We start from the raw sequence: 19,562 nt of genomic DNA, 5'->3' as shown, positions 1-19,562 counted from the left end.
AGTGTGACGCAGACCCTACGAAACCACGGACCCAAGTTGTCTACAAGGCACTGTGCAAGCTGATGGTGGCTTCATAATGGTGGGGGCTGTGTTTACATGGAATGGACTGGGTCCTACGATCGAACTGAACAGATCTCTGACTGTAACTGGTTATATTCGGCTACTTGGAGACCATTTGCAGCCATCCATGGACTTCATGTTCCCAAACAACGACGGAAATTTTATGGATGACGATGCGCCATGTCATCAGGCCACGGTGGTTCGCTAGTGGTTTGAAGAACATTCTGGTGAATTCGAGCGAATGATTTGGCCACCCAGATCGCTAGACATAAAATCCATGGAACATTTATGGGACATAATCATGTGACCTGCCAGGGTAGCCGAGAGCGCTAACGCGCTGCTTCCTGGACCCGGATAGGTGCGCTGGCCCCAGATCGCATCCACTCGGCGGATTAACGACAGCCGGTCAGCCTGGATGTGGTTTTTAGGCGGTTTTCCACATCCTGCTATGTGAATACTGGGCAGGTCCCCACGTTCCACCTCAGTTACACGGTTCGCAGACGTCTGAACACATTCGCACTATTCCTTGGATTACAGTGGACGCAATTGGGGTACACAAATTCCTTCCTGGGGGGTACGGGGTGGCGACAGGAAGGGCATCTGGCCACCTCTTAACATTAACATTCCACGTCCGATTAACCAGCAGACCCCACAAGTCGGGATAAATGCTTGTAAAGAGAGATTTATGGGTCATAATCGAGTGGTCAGTTGGTGCACAAAATCCTGTACCGCCAACACTTTGGCAATTACGGACGGCTGTAGAGGCAGTAGGGCTCAGCATTTCTGCAGGGAATTTCCAACGACGTATTGAGTCCGTGCCACGTCTAGTTGCTGCACTACGCCGGGCAAAAAGAGGTATCCCGTAACTTTTGTCATCTCAGTATGCAACGGCTTTGACTGCTCACCACCCCACCCGTCGTCATACCATCCTCACATAGCCGAACACGTTAACACGCCGCTTGTGGGATTAGGGAAGGCGAACTTGTACCTGATCGAATTCGCCTCGCGTTTTAACGACAAGGACTGGTGAGCCAGCCAGTCTGCTTTTTATGCTTTTTCCAACATCTACACAGATACGTTTTAGACTGGTACTTACATCCTGTCTAAGATACACGCTACACGAACATTTAGAATACGCTCTCACAGCTGAACACGAGACGTAGACAGACGGTGTACAAAAATTGCGTCCCAGGAGGAGTGGTGTCGTCAGGTAGGGCATCTGACCACCAACTGTCACTAACGTTGCCAAAACCTATAAAAATGGTTCAAATGGCTCTGAGCACTTTGGGACTTAACGTCTGAGCTCATCAGTCCCCTAGAACTTAGAACTACTTAAACCTAACTAACCTAAGGATACAAAATTGTTGAGGATTTCGTGGCCACTTGTTGACAAACTGCCTATTGGCTTCTGTCTCGGGTTCTTCGGCCGACGTTCATCTAACGATTTTTCTGACGTTTCGCCAGCACGAGTGGCTGACATTGTCAAAGCTTCACCCTCCATTGCCGGTGGTGAACTGGAGCCGAGCTCGCGGGCGCAGACTATATGTACCTGGCGCGCCAATGTCCGAGGGCTTCTCCGCGGTCATTTCCGGTGCGGTTCTCCTCTTGCTACCTGCGACGGTCGTTCGCTGCAGTACGGGAAGCCAGGATCCGTTTACCTTAAGGCTTTGAACAAGAAAGAGGAAAGCCTTAAGGTAAACGGATCCTGGCTTCCCGTACTGCAGCGAACGACCGTCGCAGGTAGCAAGAGGAGAACCGCACCGAAAATGACCGCGGAGAAGCCCTCGGACATTGGCGTGCCAGGTACATATAGTCTGCGCCCGCGAGCTCGGCTCCAGTTCACCACCGGCAATGGAGGGTGAAGCTTTGACAATGCCAGCCACTCGTGCTGGCGAAACGTCAGAAAAATCGTTAGATGAACGTCGGCCGAAGAACCCGAGACAGAAGCCAATAGGCAGTTTGTTAACCTAAGGATATCACACACATCCCTGCCCGAGTCAGGATTCGAACTTGCGGCCGTAGCGGTCGCGCGGTTCCAGACTGTAGCGCCTAGGACCTATAAAACCCATATAAAAATACGAACCCCGTAGAGAAACTGGGAAAGACAAGGAATAAGGAAAAGAAGAAGAAGTGTATAAAGGTTGTAATTTCCCCTTACTTTGGGCAGTTCGCAGTACGAACATAGCGAGCCCATATTGGCTAATGTTACAAGGCCTGACGAATCTGTCATCTTGGCTGTTACCCCTGCAGGTACTACACTGAAGCACCAGAGAAAGAGGTATAGGCATGCGCATTCAAGTACAGAGATATGTAAAAAGGCAGAATACAGCGATGCAGTCGGCAACGTCTACACAAGACAACAAGTGTCTGGCGCAGTTGTTAGATCGGTTACTGCTGCTACAATGACAGATTATCAAGATTTAAGTGAGTTTGAACGTGGTGTTATAGACGGCGCACTAGCGATAGGACACAGCATCTCCGAGGAAGCGATGAAATGGTTCAAATGGCTCTGAGCACTATGGGACTTAACATCTGAGGTCATCAGTCCCCTAGAACTTAGAACTACTTAAACCTAACTAACCTAAGGACATCACACACATCCCTGCCCGAGGCAGGATTCGAACCTACGACCGTACTGGTCGCGCGGTTCCAGACTGAAGGCCTAGAGCCGCCCGACCACACCGGCCGGCGAAGCGATGAAGTGGGGATTTTCCCGTACGACCATTTCACGAGTGTACCGTGAATGTCAGGAATCCTGTAAAACATCGAATCTCCGACATCGCTGCGGCCGGAAAAAGATCCTGCAAGAACGGCACCAACGACGACTGAAGATAATCGTCCAGCGTGACAGAAGTGCAATCCTTCCGAAAATTGCTGCAGATTTCAATGCTGAGTCATAAACAAGCGTGCGAACCATTCAACGAAACATCATCGTTATGGGCTTTTGGAGCCGAAGGCCCACTCGTGTACCCTTGATGACTGCACGTCACAAAGCTTTACGCCTTGCCTAGGCCCGTCAACACCGACACCGACTGTTGATGACTGGAAACATGTTGCCTGGTGGGACGAGTCTCGCTTCGAATTGGATCGAACGGATGGACGTGTACAGGTATGGAGGCAGCCTCATGAATCCATGGACCCTGCATGTCAGCAGAGGACTGTTGCAGCTGGTGGAGGCTCTGTAATGGTGTGAGGCATATGCAGTTGGAGTGATATGGGAGCCCTACGTATAGACACGTAAGCATCGTGTCTGATCACCTACATTCATTCATATCCATTGTGCATTTTGACAGACTTGGGCTATTCCAGCAGGACAATGTGATACTCCACACGTCTAGAATTGCTGCAGAGTGCCTCCAGGAACACTCTTCTCGTCTTCTGAGTTTCAATACTTCCACTGGTCACAAAACTCCCCAGACAAGAACTTTATTGAGCAAATCTGAGATTCCGTGCAACGTGCTGTTCAGAAGAGATCTCCACCCTCTCGGACTCTTACGAATTTATGGACAGCCCTGCAGGATTCATGGTTTCAGCTCCCTCTAGCACTACTTCAGACATTATTTGAGTTCATGCCACGTCGTGTTACGACACTTCTGCGTGTTCGCGGGGCCCCAGCACGATATTAGGCAGGTGTACCAGTTTCTTTGGCTCTTCAGTGTGAAATGGTTGCTGCTCGTCTTCTGTATCGCAGAAGCACGCAGGCCTCTCAGTCGTGGCAAAGTCCCCGTATGGAGAGGGATGCCTATTTCTTTATTTCATTTAACTGTAATTTGTTGTAACGGACAGTGATAAAATCGTATTGAAATGAATAGTCCCAAAGTGCCCAGATATGGAAGTCTGGAACCAGTTTCAGCTAGCAGCTCTACGCTAAGATAGTGAGGCATCAACCTTAACTGCACAAAGGAGAATTGCCAGTGGGAAGAAATATAGTGGAAATTAGCGAGAAGGAGCAGCGAGCATGCTCGACTGGGAGGTCCCTGGCAACATGCTCCCGTACTTCCATTAATTTCCACCCAGTAGTTAATATATTATGGTACTTTATCTATCTTGTCATTAAGTTTTCCAGAGCAGTGTATATACAAAACCTCGTCAAATGGTTCTATGATTTCATTGTTTGATTGTACAATTTCGATGTGTTTTACACAATATCTCTTAGTACTTACCAGGGTATTAAGTACTGAATAACTGATGTTGGTGGGAGATCGTACGAGTATTTTACCTGACAACCTGTACTCGTGACTTAACGTTAAGTATGCGCAGCAATTTGTAGCAGTATTTCAGTCCCTGCGCTATTGTAGATTTTTTGGCCACTTTCAGCTCAGTGTTTCGGCGGTACGGAGACGTACGAGAAGACGACGGGGGTGAAGTTCACGTACGGCGCTTCACAGGGCATCCTGACGCAGCCCGGAACGGGCATCACGCGCGACTGCACTGCCATCTGTCGGCAGACTCCCACCTGCGCCGCCTTCACCGTCGGTGAGTCCTGCCACGCAGTTAATGACTTTTTCTTCATTCACGACTTCACATTTTGCAGTATGTAAATTTTGTTCTACATATCCCACCGAAATTAACGTCTCTACATAGAAATAACTCAACAGTATAAACTTAATCGAAGCACCAATAAACAGAATCACCTTAGCTTACGAAATATTGTAGTATAGTGTATTTTTTTCTCAGCCGAAAACAATGCAACGAATTCCAAACGTTACGTATGTATTATTTGAAGTCTCCTGAGTGAACGCGCCAAGTTTCCCTCACTTCCGGCGGATAGCATAGCTGCAGGACAATTTCAATATGGCGTCTCTAGGTGATGTACGTTACAAGCAACGTGCCGTCGTTGAATTTCTCACTGAAGAGAAAGAAACTGTGGGGAATATTCACAAACGCTTGTGCAAAGTCTATGGAGCATCTGCTGTCGACAGAAGTACAAAAAAAAATGGTTCAAATGGCTCTAAGCACTATGGGACCTAACATCTGAGGTCATCAGTCCCCTAGACTTAGAACTTCTTAAACCTAACAACATCACACACATCCATGCCCAAGTCAGAATTCGAACCTGCGACCGGAGCAGCTGCACGGTTCCGGACTGAAGCGCCTAGAACCGCTCGGCCACAACGGCCGGCGACAGAAGTACAGTTAGTCGTTGGGCACAGAGGCTGAGGTCATCAGTAGACGGTTCGGCCGAGCTCCACGATTTGCAGCGGTCACACCTGACATGTTGCAGTGAGCTGATGTTATCATCCGCGAGGACAGACGCATTACGACTCGGCAGTTGGTGCTGCATCTGTCAATCAGCAAAGGAAGTGTGAATGCAATTATCCGCACTCTGGGATATTAAAAAGTGTGTGCAAGATGGGTCCTGCGGTGTCTAACGGTGGATCACAAATCGCACAGAAAAAAATATTTGTCTTGATTTGCAGCAACGTGTTGAACCTGAGGGGGAGGCCTCCTTGTCCCATATTGTGACAGTTGATGAAACCTGGGTTCACCACTTTGAGCCCGAAACAAAACAACAGCCGATGGAATGGCGCCATTCCCACTCCTCCCAAGAGAAAAAATTCAAAGCAACTGGTTCCGCCAGTAAGGTCATGATCACCATGTTCTGGGACTGTGAAGGTGTGATTCTCATTGATGTGATGTCAAGAGGCGGTGCCATTAATTCAGAAGCATATGTTAACACACTAACAAAACTCAAGACGCATTTCTGGCGACTTCGACGCCACAGCAACCCAGGAGGTGTTTTGCTGCAACACGATAATGCTCGGCCCCACACAAGTCTGAGGACCGCTGAACGCATCGCAAAACAGGGATGGACAGTGTCATCCCATCCACCCTACACCCCTCACCTAACCCCCTCGGACTTCCACTTGTTCGAGCCGTTAAAGGGTGCCATTCGTGGAAGACATTTTGAGGACGATGAGGAGGTGATTCACACAGTGAAGAACTGGCTCTGCCACTAGGACAAGGCTTGGTACCGACAGGACGTACACGTCCTAGTTTTGCACTGGAGGAAGACCATAGAATAGGGTGTGTAGATAAAACACAATTCTTTCGTGTCTGTAATTCTCATTATTTTCAATAAAGAATTGTTGAAGGAAAAATGCGGTGCATTGCTTTCTGGGCAACCCTTGTACTATATTAAGCTTTGGAAAATTTCCAGAATCCTACTTTCCCTCAAACCGCACAAACCCCCTACTCATGTCTCCTCCTATCGCCACATCTGCCTCACCTCAGTGTTCAGCAAGGTCTTAGAATCCATCCTCTCCAACACATCCATCATCGCTGAACACATCCATCCTCTCCCAACACATCCATCAACACCTGAACCAACACCACCTTCTTTCAATTCAGTCCCAATTTCTCCTCTGATGACCTGCTTATGCACGTTCACATCTCCTACCCCACCAATTCAACTCCTGTAATTCAGTTATTTTTGTGTCCCTCGACCTATATAAAGCCTACAACTGTATATGGCATTCTAGTCTCCTTTTCAGACTCCGTAAATACGCACTTGCAATTAACTACGTCTGCCTTATTGCATTCTTCCTATCTAATCACCCATCCCTTGTCACTATTAAGAATACCAATTCCCACACCCTCTCTTCCAATGCAGGAGTGCCCCAAGGTTCCGTCCGCTCACCTCTACTTTATCTCCTCTACAGTGCTGGTATGCCAAAATCACCTCCACCAGCCCACCTCCTTCGTTATAGTGATGACATCGCTTTCCTCGCCCTCTGCCTTACACTCCAGAAATGGCAACGATCCCTTCAGTCCCATCTCAATCAGTTTACGTTTTGGTGTAAGCAATGGCTCCTCAAGATCAACCCTTCCAAAACCCAGACAGTAATTATAGGATGAACCACCCACCACACTCTCCACCTCCATGACTTCTACTTTACCATTTACAACCGTCGTATCCTGTTAACTAACACATTAAAATATCTTGGAGTAACTCTGTACTAGCAACTAACATGTAAACCTCACCTACTAACCATCCAACAGAAAGCCGACAATCACTAAAACTACTAAGAAGCCGAACTTGGGGACTACACATCTCCACTATTGTCCACACCTACAGAATCCTGATCTGACCCATCCCTTGTTATGCCAATGTTACGTGGTTATCTCCCCCACCAAAGTTCTATAAGTCCCTCCAGATCCTTGAAAGCCATGCACTCAATCTCATTTTCTGCATCCTTTTACCTTCACCCACATGGATCCTCTACCATTTTATCAAATTTTCCACCCATCCTCACCCACATCAAACATCTCTGCATCTCCTACACTGTCAATACACTAGATTCCGATAACCCCATTGTCTCGTGTTTAATCAGCAACTCTGGTGTCCTGCCACACCTTCACAAACACATCCCTCCATCTTTAAAACTTCACACACTCTATATCCTATTTCAATGCAATTTTTGCCAACTCCATCTCCCAGACAACTATCTCTGCCCTGGTATTTATCCCTCCTATTAACTTCAACCATTTCACATCTTCCCCACTCCATATAAGAGCTCCTCTCTCCTTTTGCCTCTATAACCACCCTTATCCCTTTCTTCTTGTTTCACTCCCTTCCTACACACCATCACTCCCCCTCACCCTCTGTTCTTCCCAATGCCCGTATTCCCACTGTCTGCTTCACCTTCTACCTATCGTCTCCATAGTTTCCCCCTGTAACAAACTCCTATCTCTTTACCCGTCCACCCCCAACCTCTATGGAACATATTCTCTCCTCGCAGAACACTTTTTCAACCAGTGAAGGTCCTTCAGATGTTAAGTGAGAGTGCAGTGCTACCTCATCCTAATGTGTTTTTAAATTGTATAATTCTATTTTTCGTCCTCCCTGTCCATCATTAATCTTTTTAACTTAAAACGTAAACAGTACTCACATTTCTATTTTTATATCATCTTTGTAATCTCTTTATGAATACTCTTGGCTGGAGAACGGATATTGTACTGCTGACAGCCCACCCCTCGCCCATATGGGGTGTGGGGGATGAAATAACAATAAAGAAAAAAATACGTTATACCATAAAGCATTCTAACAAATTACTACGTCATATAATGCTCGAAGATATGGTCAATATGACAGCTATTAAATTCACACTCAAATTCTGCTATATTTCATATTCAACACTTAAAAAGCTCTTACAACATGTTTAAAAATGTGTACCCATGTTTCTGACCTAATTCCTTATTCAACCAATGTTACCTCTATTACGTGTAAGTAGAAAACGTTTTTAGTTCCAGTATTATAATCATCATCTACAATATTTTTTGGGAAAATAAAATTTTGCCCATCAACGTAATTAAATTCGCAAAAATTCAACTAATGAAGTAAATGGTAATGACATCAACGAATACACAAACACTTAACCACGTTTCATGCGACTTTCACTCCACAAGGTATGCTCAGTAGAACAATCAGAATTCTGTGGAAATCAAAGGAAAAATAACTGTGGCAAAGTTGAGCTACGCACCACAGAGAGTTTACCTACATATTGCGACGTTGTTTACTGCAGCGACACTGACTCAGTAAAGAATGGGGACGGCGTTGTAAGCAGAGGCTCTTCCTTCATGGAGATAGCAGCAAGAAAGAAGGTAGACAATGCTGGTTTGGAAAAAAAAAAGGATGCCACCTCCCACTTAAGACGTCATTCATTACGTCATTAATGAGTTATTGCATGTCGTCACGTCTCCCCTTCCACCCCTTTGACATAAGCCAATTCCACTATGCACAAAATGGCGGGAAATTCAAACATCGGCAGGAAATTCAAAACAGCCAAGGCCTTCTGTTCAGTCCTATGGTGTCACTGTGGAAGCAGGGGTGATGTCCTGAGCATAAATTGGTGGGAAATTCAAAAATCTAAGATGGTGCCTTGTCACGGTGGAGCAAGTAGCTCACTTGCGCTAAGTATAGAATCCTCTGGCATACTGGCACAGTCACTGTGACGCCAGAATCTAAGATAAATGGACAAATGGAAGTAACAAGTTTGCTAATCTAGTTAACTTGTTTTCCCCAAGGTATTATTCACTCTGACATGTGTAGCTATTGGTAGCACTCAGTTCACTTATAGAGTTCCAGGGTGCTCCCTTCCGTTGTCACCATTTAAACAGTTGTCAACCAAAGTTTAAATCTGGTGAGAAATTACGCGTGAGTCATACAGCTTCATGTCATTAAAATTCAAAAATCGTAAGCTCTTTAACAACACAACTGGGGCCACATGTAGGGCTGAGCCATACGAGGGCAGCTGGTAAGACCCTCCTGTCCACTGCTGCTGCTACTGGTACTACCTCACAGCAGATGCACGTGTCCAACACAACACCATCCGCGTGAGACACTACACATATAGAAAAATTCGGCAGCCTAACGAAAAGTAATGAATAATAGCACCGATTTCCGCTACTCTTATACAGTTTGTGATAGTTCTACAGTCAGAGCCCAATGTGACCTAAGTTAAAATAGCATGGTAAATTGGTAATGTAAGCATTATACCTTGCTTTAACCCATACTGAAATATTGGGGGAAATTAAAAATGACCTTTAACCCATACAAACGTTCTGGATGGGAAATTTAAAAATTAGAGGGTTGATGCATGCTCATCCCATTGACAGGATTTCTGAGGTGCAAGGTTAGTTACTACACATGTAAAATTCACCTCAAAAATTATTTGTAGGATGTATGCCAGCTATTAAACCAAGCTGTAATATGCATTGTTCATAGTTAGCCCCAGTCCTGCCATGGGCTCGTCGCTCTTATATTCAGCCATGCATCAAACATGCAAGCTGGGACAGGCTGGGAGGAACCAAACAGGGCTGTCAATGGGCTGTGGTCTGTAAGTACGTAAAAATGGCGTCCATATAAGCACTGATGAAAGTGAATAGCCATGTAAATAATAGCCAAAGCCTCTTTTTTCAATTGGATATAATTCTGCTGTGCCTTATTCAGTGTCTTTGAAACGAAGTTAATCGGTCTGTTAGTAGAACCCATGCAGTGTGATAACATTGCACTGGCTCCGTAGGAAGAGTTGCCCACAGCGAGAATGACAGGTTTGCAGAGGTCGAAGTGTACAAGGTAGTGGTCACTTAACAGTGCATCCATTAAGCACTGAAAAGCAGTCTGACAATCTCTGGACCAAAGGAAAAGGGACACCCTTGCGGTGCAAACATTTCAATGGAGCCGCCAACTAATCGCCATTTGCTATTAAACTAATGTAATATGTCAAGTTTCCCATAACTGGCTGCAGTTATGACACATCCGTGGGGTCAGGCAAGTCACGAATGACAGCCAAATGCGAGTGCGACAGACGAATCCTGTGCGCTTTAATCACATGACTCAGATAACTTACTCTGTTTCTGAGTTAAAAAAAACACTTGGAACGATTACACTTTAAACCTGCTTTTAATAACACTTTGAACTATGCATCCAGGTTCTGCAAATGTTCAGCTGGCGTATGGTCAGGGACGACTATGTCGTACAAGTAATTAGCACACGATGGTAATTGCGACGAAATTATTCCAAACACCTGTGAAAAATAGATGGAGCTGATGGCTACCGAACGGTAACCGCTGAAACTGAAACGGGCTCCGATGGGCACAGGTCACAAAAAGGCAGTTGCAGATCTGCCTTCGGTAAGTCAGTTTTTGAGAAAAAATTACCTTGCCCTCGTTTGCTTATTAAATCTTAAAGGTGCCGTAAAGGAAAAGAATCAATCACAGTTTGTGGGTTAACAGTAGATTTAAAATCTGCACAAATTCTCAAGCATCCGATGGCTTCGAAAGAAGAACCATAGGAGAGACTTCAGTTTAACTGCATCATAATCCTGCAACCCCTGCAGTTCAGCTGCTATCCGATCTCGGAAAGCATGTGGGACAGGACGGGCATGAAGAAACTTTGGCTGTGTATTGTCTTCTAAACTTACATGGAGCTCAAGTCGCTGTGCCTTGCCTAAACTACCTTCAAACAATCAACTTTCTTATCACACAAAGCGTTGACAGAGGCAAGCAGCCCAGCAGAATTTACTTGTAGCACTTTTCCATCAATTGATAACCCAAACAAGTCAAAGTATCAAAGTATCCGGGTTCACTGTCATCGGTCATCCTCCAAAGCGCCCCGACTTGGTCCCATCCAGTTTCCATCCGTTTGCAGACCTTAAAGAAGAGGACTTCACTTTGACAGGGATGAAGTGGTTCAAGCAGAGGCGAGGTTGTGGCTGCGTCAACTAAGTTGCCGTTGTTGATTGGGGGGGGGGGGGAGGGGGGACCAAACAGTGAGGTCATCAGTCCCATCGAATTAGGGAGGGATGGCATTTGCCTGCAGCAATTTAGGGAAATCGCGGGAAACCTAGATCAGGATGGCTGGGTTTGAACCATCGTCCTCCCGAATGCGAGTCCAGTGTGCTAACCACTACACCACCTCACTCGGTGTCAAAGAAATCATTCACCAGTGATGGTATCAATAAAGTGCTCTCTCGTTGGGAGAAATTTTTTCGTCGTCAAAGTGACTATGCCGAGAAATAAATATATAGACATGAAAATTAGAGATGCTGAATATCTTTAAGAGTTTTCACATAAAAAATGCGGAGACCTTACCTTTCAGCACACTCTTGTCTGTTCCACATTGCGAAAGGAAGTATCATTCCACAGCAACTGCTTCCGAGCACAATTCGTATCAGCGATCCGCTGTGCCGGCGGGGTGTGAGCTGTCAACACTGCAAGTCCCAGCGGGCCGCGTCAGTCACTTTTTTTTTCTTTATTGTATTTCAATTCCTCATCGGGGCGGGCTGGCAGCAGCATATGCGCTGCTCTTCAGCCGAAAGACAATAGAACATACAACAGAAGACATTTAAAAATAACATAAAGGAGAAAACAAGGTGTACATAGATACAAAAATTGGGGTTACATTATGGAAGACAATAGACGAAAAGGGGCGACTGTAAAATGGAGATAAAAACCGTAAAAAAGTAGCGCACACAAAAAACCACACACTGGGACAGTTAAAAGAACACAAGGCGAAGTATGACCGGAGCGTAAAAGTATCGACGGATGGCGTAGCACATAACAATCACTGACAGTAACACTAAGTACAAGTCCAGCACACAATTAAAATCACACCTCTCGACGCACAGGATCGTCAGTCACACGAGTGCAGCGTATTTATAGGTGAGCGCAATTTCCACGCACGCTCGGGGCCAGCGAGATCTACGGGCCCTGCAACGAAATGGTGACGTCACACTAGACAGCTTATTCGTCACACTTCGCGAACGTTCGGCTTCGTGCAGGATCCACTGGAAATCAATATTTAATTGAAACGGTTCCCACTAAACGTCTTAATTTTGTCGTGTGCTATCGAGAACTTGTATACATTTAAAAACGCATTAAAGAATCAATAAACTTGTCTGAAATATTTACTCGCTCCCCACTGGGGACGGTTGCTGGCACTCGTAAGACCTGCAGTGTTACGTGTTGTGAACTACGGAATACGGCCTGTCTTTCTCGTGGGCGTCGACCCATGCTGGTATCACATCGTCGTCGATTGCTTCTTACATACAGTACATAGCAGTGGGCTTTATTGCTAACGGCAGTTAATTTGTTCTTCTTGAAATGTGGTGGACAAGTAGAGTATTGACCATTACTCTTGTAAAAAGTAACTTCCTTGTTCGTTATATGTATTTGCTGCATTGTCGATGGTTACAGTTTGACTTGTAAATAAGTATAAGTGTCATAACTACGTAGGCTTCCTACGCTGGTGTCATGATTAAAATTCTTCTGAATATTGTAACTCGTCATTGCATAAAACACTTAATTTGTAAACTTAAAACCGCCGTTGCAATCGCACTGCAACCGCCTTCCACAAGGCAAGACCACCCTGAGGAAGCCCGTTTCAATACGGCCGAAACGTTGGTTTTAAATTTATAATAAAATATTTTATACAATGACGCGGGACAACACCGAGAAGAATTTTAATCGTCAAGTATAAGTGTGTGTCATTTTTAGGCTTGCTAATCTTTTACAGAGTAAATAAGGGATCAAGAAGGAAGCCTACAAAATAAATAGTTCAAATAGTGTTTTCTACGAAGAGCAGTGCTTTAAAATATCCTTTGCATTACAAAATTCGTCACACAAACGATCTTCACTTATATCATCTATGTGGGTCCATGTTTTATTTTACATTATTGCTTGTATTTATGAATACAGTTGCTTCTTCTTGCACAGATTCGTTCGATTTTACAAACTTAAAGAGTTCTCTACATTTAAAATTAAAAACTCCCCGCTATTTGCAGTTCTGTTTTTATAAGCTCGGTGGTACATTTGTTGTACACCTCTGCCCATTTGTGATTCATTACGGAAAACATTCTTTCTACCTCAGCATTTGAACCAAGAATGCTTAATGCATAACCCACTAGCTTCAGCAAATTGGGAACCTGAACATTTTTGGCTCTTAAGGTACAAAAAACCTTAACCAACTTTCTGTTTGCATTGCCTTCCAAGGATGTGGCTTGTTTCAAAATATCCTTTGCATTACAGAATTCATCAGACAAACGATCTTCATTCATATCATCTATCTGAACTGAGTCAATAATTTCTTGAAGTTGTATAAATTTTATCTTGGAATTCAAAGAGTAGTCCAAAACTCTATTGGCATTGGCAGTTGATTTGAAATTCTTGACTAAATATGTTTCCAATGACAAATAAAATTCCAGAGGAGCGTTTTAAATGCGTTTTCAGGTTCTGCGACAAGCTTATTTATTAAAAACTTTATTTATGGCAATACAAAAATACTTATCACTCATTCTTCGCTCAATTTTACTAATCAGAGTCTTGGCTACCTCAAAAGCTTCCGTTATACTAACATAGAAATTATAGACAAAGCTGTGACGTGTCAAGTGAAATAAATTATTTTAACTAGCATTGCAAAACTAATAAAAATACCGGATAAATTCGAAATACTACGGGCACAAAATAGTCAAAACACGGCATTTCCCGGTAAACACGGGTTTGTTGGTAACCTCATTCATTCTCCAATGTGTGTTTGATGAAAGGCTGCAAATAAGAATGATGAGTCCATGGCAGGATTGGTGTTTTGCTATGAACAATACATATTACTACTCGTTTTATTAGTTGGTACCTATCAGAAAAATGTTCGAATGTTTGTGAATTTCTAAGGGACCAAACTGCTTAGGTCATCGGTCCCTAGACTTAAACACTATTTAAACTAACGTATGCTAAGGACAACGCACACACCCGTGCCCGAGGGAGGACTCGAACCTCCGGCGGGAGGGGCTGCCCAGTCAGTGACATGGTGCCTCTAACCGCGCGGCTACTCCGTGCGGCTGGTACCTACTTCACACAATCATTTTCTGTGGTGTATTTTGCAAGCATAGCATCTAGCCTTACATTGCACAAGTAGCAGCAGTCGGAACTGTTATTCTTCACTTTGCATTGGGTTATCGTATCGGTTGTATGAGCTCAGCGTCCCTATGCCCTTATCTATCACTGTTACATGGATGGTGTTTTATGGGACTCATATGTTCGCTGTGAGGCAGTATCAATAGCAGAAGCGGGGCGGAGGGTCTTGCAGACCGCTGATTGCTATAAATAGTCATATGTGGCAGTGAGACCAGGGATACTGCACCCTTGTAGTGTTCCTAGATATCGAACGAGCATTCCGCAAACTTTGACACCAGGGCTTGCTGTACATACTGCTTAACATGGGTATCCTAGCTAAAATGGTTGGACTAATAAAAGCATATATCACTGAGCGGACCTGCAGAGTGCATGTAACAAACCAATCTTCTGAAGCCTTCACCCCACGTACTGGCGTTCCTCATGGTGGCATCTGATCCCCTCTTCTGTACACCGTATATACAGCTGACGTACCTACCATAATTAAGTTACGAACAACAACCATACAATGCAAGATGTAATCGTACCTCCAACGACTAGAAATGTGGATATGACCAAACCCGGTGAAGACTCAGACAGTCCTTTTCAGACATAGACATCTTACAAAAAAAAGCCAACAAAACGAAGACGACATCAGACTCCCATTGTGGGACGCACTATTAAGGATCAATTGTACAGCCAGGTACCTTAGGATCTATCTGGACAAACACCTCAGCTGGAAGACCCACCTGACACACCTCCCGAACAAAACCCGAATAAGACAGAACCTAATCCACCAGGTACAAGGTCGCATCCATGGCTGCAGCACACAAACTACAGCCCACTCCTATAAAACTTTTATTTGACCTGTCCTGGAAAATGCGGCAGCCCCCTTGGGAGGAATACACTCCCAAATAGCAAACAGAATATACAGCACAGATTGGAGACTCCTGTGCAGTATAGCTAAACTCCCCTACAGCACGCCAAGCAATGAGGTCTACCTAATAACCAAGGTAGAACCACTCTAAACCAGGCTGGTCAAGCTTCGAGCACGATACGGCAGACGCATATTGAACAAAAGGCCCGACATGGAATACCTGATCTCCACCAACAATAGAACCCGACGAAAACCAGAAATCAAATACATCACCCCTTCCAGTACAATACCGCCAAAACTTACCCAGAACTAGCCCCCATCCTGGAACCACTCTCACCCAACCCTACAACCCCACCTCAACTTGACAAGAGGACAGATCACTGAAACTCATAAAAACACACACACACACACACACACACACACACACACACACACACACCACCGCCACCACCACAACCACCACCACCACCACCACAGCAAACGCACGATTGTGGACCTATGTCTCTATGGTATCTCTAAGAAACCGAACATTATAAATAGAAATTGTAAACAGTAATTAAGACTCTACACTTCAATATGTACTGTTTACCCTCCACTAGGCATAAGTTTACCTCAACCTTCCCCATTCCTATCGATCTCTCTCCTCTCCACGCTACCATTTCAAGTATTATGCAACATCTTTATATTTGAATTAAAGAAAATGTATATTACGTTAGAACCAACACAATCTTTAAGTAATATTATTGTACTACGATTACAGAAAACGCATAGTTTGTTAAGAAAGAACAATATGAATGTAATAGTACCAGGATGAATAATACAAATTGTAATGTCAAAATGAAAGACTCAGTCGTAGTCTATTGTCAAAATGAAATGTGCACTGAATTGCATTAAATAAACAAATTTAAATTAAAAATAAAATGTAAAACTCAACAGCTGAAAAGAGTATACAGCAAGCCCTCGAATAACCCGCTCATCTCCATCAAAGGAGGGAATAAAAAGCGAGGAAAGAAAAAGCTTGGGGAAACAGCAAGTAGGTCAACAGACTGATAACTTCCCTTTGTCCTAGCGTCTTGGCATCTGGCATCATAGAGACTATGTCACTATACCAGGGACTTCTATACTTAGCACAAGTGATCTACTTCCACCAACATGACAATGCACTATCTTGAATTTTTGAATTTCTTGCTAATTTATACTCGGGGCAACAACCCTACTTGCACAGTGGCTTAATAGGACTTGGGAAAAACACGCGCTAATTTTTTAATTTACCGCCAATTTTTGAATTTACTACCATTTTATGCATAGGGAAGTCACAGGGTTGGAGTGGGAGAGGTGACGAAACCCGATGATGATGTGGCGAAACAAGCGCTGTACCATTGAGAGAGATACAGGGGCGAGCGAGTGCTGGGACTTAACCCTGTTCACTCGCCTCTGCGTAGCATACGAAGTATTGCGCCATAATCTAAGAGCGAAATTAAAAATTGAAATAACTTTTTCAAACTTTTGTCATTGTATGCTTCAGTACATTAATGTTAAAACTGTTAAATTTCAAAATGATCAGAAGTTTTGGCCACTTAGATTTATACAGTGTGGTCAGAAAATGTCTGAAACGCTTGTAGGGATGTCGCAGGCAGGTTGTACTGAGATATGAATGTTACAACAAAAAAAAAAATTCGATACGTTGCGCCGTTTCCGAGTTATTTAGCATTGAAGTTAGCCAATCCGATCGTCGCGCGCGTAAATTCAAGTTTCAGCTAACGACACAAAGCACTCGTTGGGCAACACCGTCCCTGGCAGGTCGCTTGAATGCGAGCGCGCGACTCCCCGATTGGCTAAATTCTATGCTAAATAACTCGGAAACGGAGCAACGTATCGCATTTCTTTCGTAACACTTATGTCTCAGTACAACCTGCCCTGTAACATCCCTACAAGCATTTCACACATTTTCTGACAACCCTGTATAAGCTATATTTTCTCGTGCAATTGCTGTTTTTCAAATTTCTCCCTAATTTCTGAAAATCAGTGAACGAAAAATGTTTTGTAGCCATGTTGAACTACTACACAATGTAACACAGATATTTAAGGAATTTCTCATAGCCTCATTCATAATTAAAGATTCAAGTGAAATCTCCTAGCACTGAATCATCTCTCATCAATAGGTACACACGTCTAAGAGTGTTTATACGCACGGCGAATGATGTGTAAAATTTCATCACACATATACTGAGTATGCATTTCCTTGTTGCTCAATTTACTATCAAATTCTACGAAATATAATTATATGTATAAAATTCATATAATCCACGAAGTATGTTCTCTATTTCGAATAACTGATCATTAATTATTTGGTATTCACAGATTACGAAACTTCTCGGTGTCTGTCCTACAACACTGACTCAGCTGGACATCGAAACAGTCTTCACGACAAAATAGGGAGCAATTTCTTCGAGAAAATATGTCTGCGTGGAGGTAAGACACGTATTCAACGCTCAACGATTTTCTCTTAGCGTATAGCGCATAAGAAGCTAACTTTTTTCTATTTCATTAAGTTTGTTACAATCTGTCAGCTAAAATTAGAATGTTTATTCAGAAGTGAAGGTACAAAAACCAGGTACCAGAACGCTGTGAAAGACATTATATGAAGGGCTTATTTCAATAGTGGTACAAGTCCATTTTTGTTCATTCTGAGATACAGAGTCCTAAAATTAAATAACCACTGAAAAATCTGCAGTTAAGATACCAGAAATATTCAGGTATATTTACTTGAATATTTCTGGTATCTCAAGTGCAGATTTTTCAGCGCTCATTTAACTTTAGGACTCTGTATCTCAGAATGAACAAAAATGGACTTGTGCCACTATTGAAATAAACCCTTCATATATTTCTAGTGATTTCCTCTCTAGCTCTACTGTTCCTCCTCGCCTGGTATTTTTAGTGTTCTGTCAAACAAAAGTGCAGTCACAGCTGTTAGGTCTAGAACAAGTGCCCGCTCTGGATGCATTTTGAAAGCTCAGCGACACTACTGCTACGTCGTCTTACAAGATTTAACTTAGTGTGTGCCTGACACATGTAGTGCTATTAAAACTTATAAACGTAATTCCCTTTAATTTTTTGTTCTATATATTTCAAACCATTTATCAATCTTAACGCACACTTACTACAATGAACATGAAGATTGATAAATGGTACTACGCTCATCGTAGCAGTAGAGTCTCGGAGAAGACAACTGCGTATTACCGAAAACACAGAGTGACGCCTACATTAACAATGCCATTCAGCCTTTGTACTGTCGGAGTAGTTGTTTGTTAATCGCGTGTTTGATTTCATGAATTGCCAATAGGCAAGCAATTGTGTCTAATGTGTCCCAAGCTGCCAACAGCGAAATGTTCAAGTCTAATGTGTTCAAAATCGACAAAGAATTCACAACTAAGAGCCAAATGAACGAAAAGTTTAAGGAAATGTTAACTATGTTTTAAGAATTTCGTGCCATCCGTAGAGTCACCGGTTGTTTGTGATGCTCCTCATGCACAAGACTAGCTTGTTCCATACGGATAAGTACATTCACATACAGAAAAAAAACAGAACACCTTGAACGACTAGAGATAGGACGTACATATTCACAGGATATATACGTAACTATGTTCTTCAAAAATGATAAGCATTTCAGTCACCTCGGTTCAGCAGCCGGCCGCAGTGGCCGAGCGGTACCAGGCACTTCAGTCGGGAACCGCGCGACCGCTACGGTCGCAGGTTCGAATCCTGTCTTGGGCATGGATGTGTTCCTAGTTTAGTTAGGTTTAAGTAGTTCTGGGTTCTAGGGGACTGATGACCTCCGATGTTAAGTCCCATAGAGCTCAGAGCCATTTGAACCATTTTCGGTTCAACATGTGTCCTGTTGCCTAGTAGGCACAGGGTCCGCCATGGCTCCTGATAACTTGTTCCATGCGCGATGGCATCGACGCATATAAGACGCGAATGGCGTCCTGTGGTATAGCCATCCACGCTGCACTCAACTGGTTCCAAAGTTCATCTGTGGCGGTAGGCATTGGGTCACAGCGCTGCACCCGTCGTTTCACCATATTCCACACGTTTTCGATTGGCGGCAAGTCTGGTGATCTGACGGGCCAGGGCAAAAGGCTGACATACTGTGACACCAAGAAGGCACATATTCGTGCAGCAACATGTAATCGTGCATTGTCTTGATGAAAGAAGGCGTCTAATCTACATCTGCATC

At 43.9% G+C, this 19,562-nt stretch overlaps 1 protein-coding gene across 1 annotated transcript in view; it reads left to right on the top strand.

Annotated features, from left to right (window-relative positions):
- The window catches only part of LOC124722900, a 506,082-nt gene that overhangs the window by 176,231 nt on the left and 310,289 nt on the right, over window positions 1-19,562 (top strand). Inside the window, exons 3-4 of the mRNA XM_047248040.1 lie at window positions 4,378-4,536; window positions 17,687-17,797. Of these exons, the coding sequence (XP_047103996.1) occupies window positions 4,378-4,536; window positions 17,687-17,797 (270 nt within the window). The remainder of the gene's footprint in view (window positions 1-4,377; window positions 4,537-17,686; window positions 17,798-19,562) is intronic.

The sequence above is a fragment of the Schistocerca piceifrons genome, chromosome X (genome assembly GCF_021461385.2).
Source record: "Schistocerca piceifrons isolate TAMUIC-IGC-003096 chromosome X, iqSchPice1.1, whole genome shotgun sequence".
In the NCBI taxonomy this organism is placed as follows: domain Eukaryota; kingdom Metazoa; phylum Arthropoda; class Insecta; order Orthoptera; family Acrididae; genus Schistocerca; species Schistocerca piceifrons.
This window is presented reverse-complemented; position numbering and strand designations above follow the sequence as displayed.